This window comes from Pagrus pagrus (assembly GCF_965226575.1).
Source record: "Pagrus pagrus genome assembly, chromosome: 11".
In the NCBI taxonomy this organism is placed as follows: Eukaryota; Metazoa; Chordata; class Actinopteri; order Spariformes; family Sparidae; genus Pagrus; species Pagrus pagrus.
This window is the reverse complement of record NC_140195.1, coordinates 30,193,713-30,204,758: the sequence shown is the minus strand read 5'-3', so window position 1 is coordinate 30,204,758 and position 11,046 is coordinate 30,193,713. Positions and strand designations below refer to the sequence as shown.

General features: G+C 41.2%; 1 protein-coding gene across 1 annotated transcript; it reads left to right on the top strand.

The window, feature by feature from the left end:
* The first annotated feature begins 376 nt into the window (after positions 1-376).
* Positions 377-6,511, top strand: lrrc38a (leucine rich repeat containing 38a). Its single transcript, XM_084366352.1, has 2 exons — positions 377-1,337; positions 5,591-6,511. Exons 1-2 carry the CDS (start codon positions 710-712, stop codon positions 5,836-5,838), a joined length of 876 nt encoding a protein of 291 aa, XP_084222478.1. The 5' UTR covers positions 377-709; the 3' UTR covers positions 5,839-6,511.
* Positions 6,512-11,046: the final 4,535 nt, after the last annotated feature.

Sequence of the window (11,046 nt, the reverse complement as noted above, 5' to 3'; positions counted from 1 at the left end):
GAGGAGGTAGGCAGGAAGAGAGGAAACAGCGGCGGCTCCAAAAGACCACGTGGGAGACTGTTGTATTTCACAGCGTCACATGTGAAATACATGCGTCACTATGAGTCAGAGATGGTGATGGCATCCTCATCTTCACTTCAGGTCTCTCTGTGTCAAGACGGAAGACTTACATCAAACCACACAGACAGGATTTCATCCAGTGCGGACTGTAATGAGGCAGGGAGGACTGTCCCTGCTATTCCACAGAGATACGCACACATACACACAATCACGTCTCGTGGCTTACCACACAAGCCCCACCCCCTCGTCTCTGGTTTGTTAGCCTCTATTTACCTCCGTGTTAATCCTCTCCCCTTTCACATCCCCCCTCCCACACCCTCATCTCTCTCGCACGCTCTCTCTTTTGCTCCTTCCCTCTCTCCCCTCAAAGCCAGCCGGCTGCTATTTGATCCAGGCTGCTTGTTACATGATCTCCGGGAATACAGCGCTCGCTACTTGATGGCTTTTTGGGTTGTTCTCGCGTTGCTGTGTAGGGAGCACAAAAGGATGCAAGTGCCACACTGAACCTACGTTGTCTGACCTTTCCTTCCCCTTCCCTTACTGTGATTGTAACCTTTTTATACATCCATCTCCCTGAACTCCCCTCTCACCCACTATCAAGACCCCCTCAACCCCCTGTATCTTGATTAATGCTGCCGCCCCCTCGACAATGTTACCATGCATTAACTGGCTGCAGCCTCTCCTTGCCTTGATCTCCTCCACCTTGCTAACGCGAGGCCACAACTGTCCATCCAGCTGTTTGTGTCCAGACCACCACACTGTGGACTGCACTGGTCAAGGTCTAACCAGAGTCCCAGACTCCATCCCTCTGGACGTTCGCCGTCTCCTGCTCTCCAACAATTGGATTCCCTGGATTCCTGCTGACTTCCTGGTCCTCTACAGTGACCTGGTCTACCTAGACCTGAGGAATAACTCCCTCTCTCAGCTTGACCCAGGGACCCTGACCACCTCCTCAAGATTAGTCTTCTTGGACCTGGGGAGCAACAACCTGACAGAAATCACCTCTGGGACATTTGGGGAGTCCAGGAGTTTGATCAAACTGCGACTGGGGAACAACCCCTACCTCAACATGGTAGGTAGAGATGCTTTCACAGGGTTGACTTCTTTGAGAGAGCTGGAGCTGGAGAGAAATGGTCTCACAGAACTGGATGTCAGCATCCTGGAATCCCTGCCTTCTCTGCGAATGCTCCGTCTGGAAGGGAACCCCTGGTTCTGCAACTGTGACTTTGCCAAACTGTTTGTATGGCTGATGGAGAACCGCCACAAGCTCCCAAAGGGTAAGAGGGCAACAATAATTTTTCTTGAAAATTGGACGTTTAACATTCAATTCAGCAAAAGCAAGTAGAACAAAAGAAATCCAATGAATTAACAAAAACACATCAATACAGTGATGTGACTGAGAGCAGGTCTTTATCTTTGTATTCAGAGGTACAAAATGTAAATGTGGTCTATCCAGTGATGAAGTTGACAATTTTTGGTATCGTTGGAATCGAGATAGGCAGAGTTGTGGAGCCAGACACAATGGACAAGACAAAGCCATTGCTGTACACTGAACAACACTGAAGACTGAAATATATACCGAGAACAATGCAACTTGATGAGTGAACCAGATTGACCTCAGTAGTAGTGTTTTCAGGCGTATGTAGACTGTATAGATTTACATTCATAAAGACATTTTGTATTTATTTATATAAGAATAATTACCAAACCAAAGGAAAAACTATAGAAACTCTATAGAGCTCTTCAAATAATGATACAGCACTGTAAGTGTGCTCCTCTGCAAATCCTCATCTATTTGAATTAAGTAACCCTTACAATTAACCTCTGAGGTGCGACTTCTGTTGAATAGGAAAGGTGAGTGGAAATAGAGGGATATCCCATTGACAAACAAGTATGTGTGCTGAGCCATGTGGCTGAAACCATACAGGCACAATGTTACAGTATTTTGGAATGCAACTAGCTGGAAAACAATAGAATTACTGAAACCTCTTAGCTTTTTCTGGAACTTCTAACTGTATCTCAATAACCCTTATCAGCAGAGTTTGCTCAGTTGTAGTGACATAACTTTAGTATGAACATGAGCAGGTCATATGCATATGGGGAGATGGAAGCTTCTGTTTTTGTTCAAAGACGGTCTCTGGCATGATTTCTCATTGATTTTGACCATTTACTAGTTGATGTCGTGACCACTTTTAGTCTTTTGTTCACAGAAACTCAGACCAAAGCAAGTTCAGCTGCACAAATGAACCAGATTTTGAGTAAGACTTTTTAAAGATTTTACATTATATACTGTTGATGACTGAACGATGCATCATATTTGAGGTGCTAATCTTTGTTCTTTAAATCTTAACCTTGAGACTGAATATGTAGTAGTGTAGTGGAGTAAAAAGTAAAATATTTGCTTGAAATTTTTAGTATAAGTAGCATAAAATGTAAACACTGCACATAAGTAGGCCTACAATAGTTAAGTGAATGTGCTTAGTTACTTGAACCACTGGTTATATTGATGTAATATAATTTTTTATATACATAGATTATCTTGACACTGGCATACAGTAAAATAAAGCCTTTTAACATTGCACAGCTATATCAACAACAAAGTACAGGGTTAACTTACAAAATGCAAGATTAATTTAAATATCTTTCTTCAACACAGGGTTTGTACAACAAAATGCAAGTTGTTGTCCCTCTATTCTCCCCACAAACTAAACTTATGTAAATAGATGAATAAATAATTACTCATAAAAATAAACTAACTATCGTCTATTGCGGGAACTCTCTGTGACAGAGATATGTTAAAAATGTCAGTGATAAGATCAACTAGCTGACTGCACATGCTTAGTGTTAGTGCTTAACCATGCAAGTACAAGGCCAGGTATATTACCTGGACCAACAACTTTATTTCTATTCACGCTCAGCAGGATTTTTTCAGGACCATACAGCTTTGATTGAGGAGATCAAAGCGAGCATAAAATGTATTGAGCTCATCTGGCATCTAAATTAAAAAACGGAGCAAAGTTGGGGAGTAACTGGCCTCTTCGTTTGCGTAAGCTACTGTCACCGTTGGGTGATGAGTAGCTGAGAGCACAAATGTCCAGAGTCAACAATCCAAAAATGCAAACAGAAATTGTCTTCTGTTTACTTTTAGGTCACTTAAATAACATTGACTCACTTCAGTACAGTGACACTGTGAAAAAGACAAGCTCTGCTTGTTTTTAACTGGGCCATTATGGTTTTGAGTTTTAAAAAAGAATGAATGACAGAGTGGCAAGGCAACCCAAAGCCTTGACTGTTTACTACACCACTTCTAATACTGTGACACCAAAACAGTGACACCAGCTACCTATGTCTAAACTCCTTCATCACAGTAAAGTGACACACACACACACACACACACACACACACACACACACACACACACACACACACACACGCACACACTGAATTAGATAAATGGCTTTAGGAGGAGGGTGAACAGACTTGGAAGTTTCTGGGATGCTCTGCAGAGTCACTTTCAGAGGACATTTTCCTGCAGCCATTTTACATCTGTGGTCCTGGCTACATTCAGAATGATACGTGTTTGTGTCTGTTCAACTGTGTGTGTATACAGATGTGTCAAGTTGTATGTCCCCTTCTGTGTTGCCACTTTGTGTTCCTCTCAACGCTATGTATGCACACATGCAATATCTTTGTTCTGTTTCACATGTGCTTGTTTGTATCTGTGCATAATATACATATGCACTGTTGTGTGCACAGGAATACATACATTTGCACATTCGATTAAACATGTATTCCCACATGTGTACATTTTTACATGTTTGTGAACACGCACTTTAGTGCATTTATGTATGCGTGTGTTTTAATGTCATTGTGCTGTGCAGTGCCCATATGAATGAATATACATGTGTTCTTTGTTCACGTACCGTTATGATTATATTTCATTGCTAATGCTCATGTACTTACATCTGCATATTTGTGTTTTATTTCTCTCTATGTTGTCCTACTTGTGTTCCTCTCTATATACACAGTGTGTGTGTGTGTGTGTGTGTGTGTGTGTGTGTGTGTGAAGGGATGTTTGTCTCTCTGTCTGTCTCCTGCATGTCTGTGTGAGCATGAGTCTGGCTGCCTGTTGTAGTGCCACGTGACTGGAATATCACCAAGGGATGAGGTCACTAAGTCCCTTTTCATGTGGAAAACCCTTCTGGTCTTACAGTGACTCACACACACAAACACACAGACACATGCACAACCAGACACACAGGCATAAACACACACTTGACAATGATGTCTAGTGACTCTTGGGTACAGCAGTGCTACAGAGGAATCAGGATAAAATGGAAGTGCCTCTCTCTACACAATAGACACAAAGTGTTTAGGGATAGGACAATGATAGATTCTATCCCAGATTGAAATAAAAATGCTCAGGATAAGTTGATCTTAATGAATTTCCATTATCATGATTATTTCATTATCATGATCATGCGAGTGTCCTCATGCGATTGACTTGGAAAAGCTGTCTAGCTCTATAATGTACAATGCTTCATTTTTTTTCATGATTCATTTTGAATTGCCACAATGGAGAGCTTGCATTCCCATCTCTGTGACCACCACCCAGCTCTATTCTCTGGACAGTTTGATTGTTTTTCATGAAAAAAAAGGAAAGAAATGTATATCCTTTTTGTGACACTATAACAATATTTGTTTCTTAACAACATATAAGATACATTGATTCCAGATTGTTGCTGCTAGGTATATAGGCGGACTGTCTGTTTTATGGTCAGGATTTAATGCTAGTGTTTATGCAGCTGTGTGAATCACAGAGCTGGTACAGTAGAGACTGGCTAACGTTAGGGGTAATGTGAGGCCTCTGGCAAACTTTTGCAAAATGATGTTAGCTTTTCTAACATCAAACATTTAGCTCGTATTATAGTGCAAAAAGTAAACAAAACGAATACCATGAAACAATATTAAATGGCATCTCTGAAAGATGTTTAAATTAGTGTAAGGCTAAATCCATATTTCCACCCTCTGGACCTTTAAATTGGACAGTCTTCAAGACTCGTTGTCTTCCCTTGAACATGCCCACAATGTCTGCAAACCTGCAAGTCTGCACGTCTGCAAGTGTAGTAAAGTCCGGACATTTGGATGCAGCCAATGACTTGTTCTGACATGACGAGCCCATTAAACACGACTGTTGTCTCAGGCAGCTGTCTGTCTGTTGGTGCGTTCTATTGCACTCGTAACCCAGAAAAAATAACTGGATGTGGATATGTGCGTGTAACATTTTTGTTGTGTAATGAAATCTTTCATTTATGCTGTGTTCTATCACGATTTTCTCAGACCAAGTAACTATGCTGATGCTTATACCTCTGCAGATATCTCTAATGTGATAATACCAAGATCATTCATAAAGACCTTGCAGTTGCAGCGATAACCTCCATTCATATTGGGTGCTTCATTTTCTTGCTTAGGTGCTTCATTTTCTTGGTTGTCTGTCAGCTGGTTCTCTTGTTGTTTTCTCTCTTCACAGGTATGGAGGGAATAGAGTGCTCCCTGCCTCTGGATGGTCGTCGTGTCCCCCTCAGTTTACTCTCTGAAGACAGTTTCCGGGAGTGCCGTGGTACCCTCTCCTTAACTGACTACCTCATTGTTATCTTCTCCGGCATCTCTGTCTCAGTGGTGGCCATCATGGCCAGCTTCTTCCTGGCTTCCACAGTCCACTGCTTCCAGCGCCTCAGCAAGGGCGGCAAAGGAGACGAAGAGGAAGGGATCGACTGATGAGAGGGAGGAAAGGAGAAATGAATTACATATAATGCAAGCGTTTCATGAAAATTCTTGCTCCGATATCCTCTTGGTATCCCAGAGAGAGCTCGACAAAACATGGCAGCAAGGAGAGATCAGTGGTGGGGAGAGTCAAAGAGCCACACTCTGAAAGCTCTTACCATGTCATATCCAAGAGCACAATCAAGCTATCATGAGTCACAGACTGGTTTGGGAAATATCAGATAGGCTTGAATCACTATAAACAGGTGTTGTTTTTACTGAATGTAGCCATTTCTGCTTCTGTGTTCAGCACTGACTGTAGAGATCAGTGAAGCTTTTCATTTGAAACAGGAGAGCAATAGCATTGTCCTCATTAAGACTGAGATCGGTAAAAGTACTGTTGGTGGCGATAATGGGACAAACGTGACAAAGCACTGGGACTATAGGGAATCAAAGATTAGCAAGGGTAATATAAAATGTGTCTCAAACAATTTGTATAAATACTAACCTGATTCCAAAAAAGTTAGGACGCTGTGTAAAGTACATGAAAACAGGATGCAATTATTGCAAATCCTTCCTGACCTACATTCAATTGAAGACAGTGTAAGATATTTAATGTTCAAACCAATTAATCGCGGTCAAAATTTTACATACACTTCCAGTTCCAATGATTTCTACAGCTCTCATGTTTCTGTGATGAATGAGTGAACACAAACTACTTTGTCACAAAAACATTCATGAAGTTTGGTTCAGTAATGAATTTATTATAGGTCTTCTGACAATGTGACCAAATCTGCTGGATCAAAAATATACATATAGTAACTTGAACGATCAATGTAGGTGATTATAGAAAGTTATGTGAATCAAATGTTCTTTGTAGCATGGCCTCTTAACTTCTTCTGAGTGATTCTGATTGATAACAGCTGCTGACTTTTCTGGACCCATTTTAATAGGGCTTGTTTGATACATGCATTAGACTCAGCCACAATGGGAAAGAGCTCAGCATTGATCTGGAAGAGCACATTACTGATTTGAACAAGTCAGTAAAGTCACTTGGAGCCTTTTCAAAGCAGTTACAGGTCCCAAGATCAACTGTACAAACAGTTAGGCTGTACCACGATCAGGAAGAAAACACAAACTATCACCTGCTGCTGACAGAAAACTGGTCAGGATGGTCAAGAGTCAACCAAAAACCACCAAAAAGGAAGTCTGCAATGAATTAGAAGCTGCTGGAAGACAGGTGTCAGTGTCCACAGTCAAGTGTGTTTTACATCAACATGAGCTGAGAGGCTGCCATGTTAGAAAGAAGCCCTTGTTCCAGACACAGCACCTTAAAGCTGGACTGAAGTTTGCTGCTGATCACATGGACAAAGGAAAAACCTTATGGAGGAAAACTCTGTGGTCACATGAATCAAATATTGATGAAGAAGGAGGATTATCTCCAAATTCTTCAGGAAAACCTCAAACCATCAGCAGAAGATTGGCTCTTGGGTGCAGTTGGGTGTTCCAACAGGACAATGATCCCAAACACACATCAGGAGTGGTAAAGGAATGGACTTCCTAAATCCTTTCTTGAACCCCATGGAGAGCATGTGGACTGAAGAAACAAGTCTGTGCCAGGAGGCCAACAAATTTAGGGAACATTAGCACTTGGCCAAGTTGCTCCGTATTGTGCCAAAACAGTATTGTCCCTTCTCCCCAGTCCCCCGCTGGCCTGCACCCACATTGCTCCAGCCCAAACCGGTCCTTAACACGGTTACTTCTTGTACATATTGTACGTAATCGTAGAACAATGGAGAACACAGAGAACTTGACTTTGCTGACTTTTTTGTGGTTTATTTTGTGTGGTTTGGTCATAGACGGCCCTCTCACATTCCTGGATTTCTTGATTATGCAAGGCGGTGTAATACCAATGCTTTTACGTAGTGCAAACGTGTACCTGAGCGCGGTACGGAGCACTCACACTAGTCAAACAAATTGGACTTGGGGGTCAAACGTGCTTGGGCACGGTATGGACTGCCTAGTGTGAGTGCGCCCTTAGTTGAACTTCACCTGTTCTGTCAAGAGGAGTGGTTAAAATTCAGCCAGAGGACGACCAGAAGCTTGTGGATGGATATTAAAAGCAGCTAACTGAGGTGAAAATGGCCGAGAAACATTTAACCAAATATTAGAATTACTGTTTGTATATTTTTGATCCAGCAGATTTGGTCACATTTTCAGAAGACTATAATAAATTCATTACTGAACCAAACTTCATGAATGTTTCTGTGACAAAGTAGTTTGTGTTCCTCTCATTCATCACAGAAACATGGGACTGCTGTGGTATATATGTATGTAAACATTTGACCGCGACTGTACAATCATTCAGAATTTGATGTTTACAACACATTCCAAAACAGTCTGGACTGGAACATGTTCACCACTGTATTATATCATTTCTTTTAACAATACTCAGCGTTCGGGAACTGAGGACACTAATTGTTAAAGTTTTCAAATTGGAATTCTTTCCCATTCTTGCTTGATGTTTGACTACAGTTGTTCAACATTTCCAAGTCTCCATTGTCTGGACTTCAGGCAGGTCAGTCCAGTACCTGCACTGTCCTAATATGAAGCCACGCTGTTGTAACATGTGACGAATGTGGCTTGGCGTTGTCTTGCTGGAATAAGCAGGGATGTCCCTGAAAAAGACATCATCTGGATGGCGGCATATGTTGTATGTACCTTTCAGCATTAATGGTTCCTTCACAGATGTGTAAGTTGCCCATGTCAGTGGCACTAACACATCCCCATACCATCTTGCTCTTCAACTTTGTGCTGGTAACAATCTTGGTGGTGCCCTTTGGCCCAGATTTCCATGATTCCAAAACTTATATGAAATGCGGACTCATCAGACCAAAGCACATTTTTCCACTATGCATAAATTCATCTCAAATGAGCTCGGGTTGAGAGAGAACTCAGGAGTGTTCCTGGATGTTGTTGACGTTTGGCTTTTACTTTGCACGGTAGAGCCTTAACTTGCTTTTGCGTTTTCTGAAGTGTTCCTGAGCCCATCTAGTGATGTCCTTAACACAGTCATGTTGGTTCTTAACACAGTACCGCTTGATGGATCAAAGGACATTCAAGTTTAGTCTTCAGCCTTGCCCCTGACGTGCAAAAATATCTCCAGATTCTCTGAATCTTTTAATGATATTATGGATTATAGATTAACAGGGCATCTCAACATATTTGAATTGTGACCTTTCATGTTGGCCCCTGGAATTATATACCCAAAAAGATTTATGCCAGGATTGTACTATAGGATATTTTATTCTTGTGAGACGGTCACTGTGTCAGATTAGGCAGTCGTCAATTCATAAATTCTTGCCATGACAAGCCAGACTACATGTTGGACATCATTCACATGACAGAACCAACAACTTATTTTCTCTTTTACATTTCTCCATCTTTGCACTTGTGCACAGAGGAGTGCTTTGTGCTTTAGCAGGCCAACATCACAGAACACATCATCAAAGTTGTCAAACTAGGCAAGAGAATGCAACAAGAAGACTTGGTGGAAACGGCTCATATATGGCTGGACTGTGTCCAGTGTGCTGAACTGTGGTAATATGATTGCATGGATAGTCTGTGGTGGTAGTAGTCACAGTAACATCTGTTCTTAAAGTGTACTGAACAGCAGATCACGTGACATGGTTAAGCAAGGTGTGAGCAAAAAGTTTTATGAATGCAGAACAATATGTTGGATTTGCAGGAAAACTTAATAAAACTTGGAATGAGCAGCAGGCGGTGAGGGAAACTGCTGTAAAAGCCTCCTAAGAATGTAACTGAGGACTGTTCACACCTGATCATTTTGAAAGTACAACACTCTTTAAGTCAGACCCAACCCAGATCAGTGGGCTACTAGGACCTGCTTTATGTCAGGCCATCAGGTTTTAGAGGTCCAGGTCAACAACAGACCTTTACTGAGAGGGTCTGCAGGTTCAGCTGGTGGTTAAGTGCCTTGCTCAACAGCACCTTGGTTTTTGAATGAACAGTTACAGAATTTGAGCTTTTTAAGATATTCACATACTCTCGTTTTACATTTGCTTTTTAATTTGATTTTATTCTATTCTAGTACTGAAACAAATGCCTCATTTTGTATCTCAACATACTGTATACTCATAATTGACCCTGGTAATCTTGTATATTGGCATACTGAACTACAGTTTACTTAAAGGTATCATCAGCAAACTGCAGTCATTATTGAGGGGTTCATTGCAGTGTGGGTGCACAGGTGACATGATAGGATATATAATTGGATTTTATTTCTAAAATTAATAATTCCTGAAACAAAAACATTACATGTGCAGCTAATGGTTACAGAAAATGTGGACTTTCTCTCCTCACAGAGCCTTAACCACACGCCCTGTTTACACCTGGTATTAACATGCATCTTAGCTGATCAGATCACAAGCAGAAAGCTTAAGTCCATCATTGCACACCTTGCATTAACATGTGTCTCAAGTGACCACCTCAGATCTCACCTCACCTGCTCTTTATGCAACTAGCAAGTACATCATTTCTGTTTGCAAAGACCAAATGCGTTGTTTTTAATCGGTGGCCCAACCATAGTACAAACAGACACAATGTTCTTTACACAAAAAAGAAATAACTTAAGGTTTTAAATACCGAATTTACAAGAAGCAAATTATTAAGAATTTGTCACAGACAGGGTTTTACAAAATGCATAAAGTTTCTCCTAACTCACAAAAAGACAGCAATTCCATAAAGGAGTCTGGGGACTTTCTCCATGGGCAACAAAGAAGTAGCCTACATTGGTTACTGTTTTTGTATTTGTAAAATTTTACATGTTTACCATCAATGAAATGTTTCTTCTCTCATAAATTGAGTGTAAATGGTGAAATCAGTTAAAGCAGTGTGTTCAAACAGCTGCTAAATGTTGGCAGGGAAGATGCACTTTAGACACAGAAGCAGACAGGCTGGTACAGTGATGCTGCAACGCTTTATAGAAGGAAAGAAACAACTTCATGTTTTGTATTAAACCCTGAATTTACAAGTAGCACCAATCATGTTTTGCAAAGTTTGATTCTCAACAACTCTCTGGATTTTTGAAGATAGTCTGGGGGACGGTGGTCGCAGGTTCAGTGGTCAGATCAGTCAGTGTATGACAAACATCTGCTGCTTACATTGACAGGTTAAGAGGTTGAGAGAGCCCAAATGCATAGT

Bases quoted from the DNA above. Each gene is read 5' to 3' on its own strand.
- lrrc38a (XM_084366352.1), top strand. From the start codon at position 710: ATGTTACCATGCATTAACTGGCTGCAGCCTCTCCTTGCCTTGATCTCC. The intron at 1,338-5,590 runs GTAAGAGGGCAA...CTCTCTTCACAG, and splicing joins CCGCCACAAGCTCCCAAAGG to GTATGGAGGGAATAGAGTGC.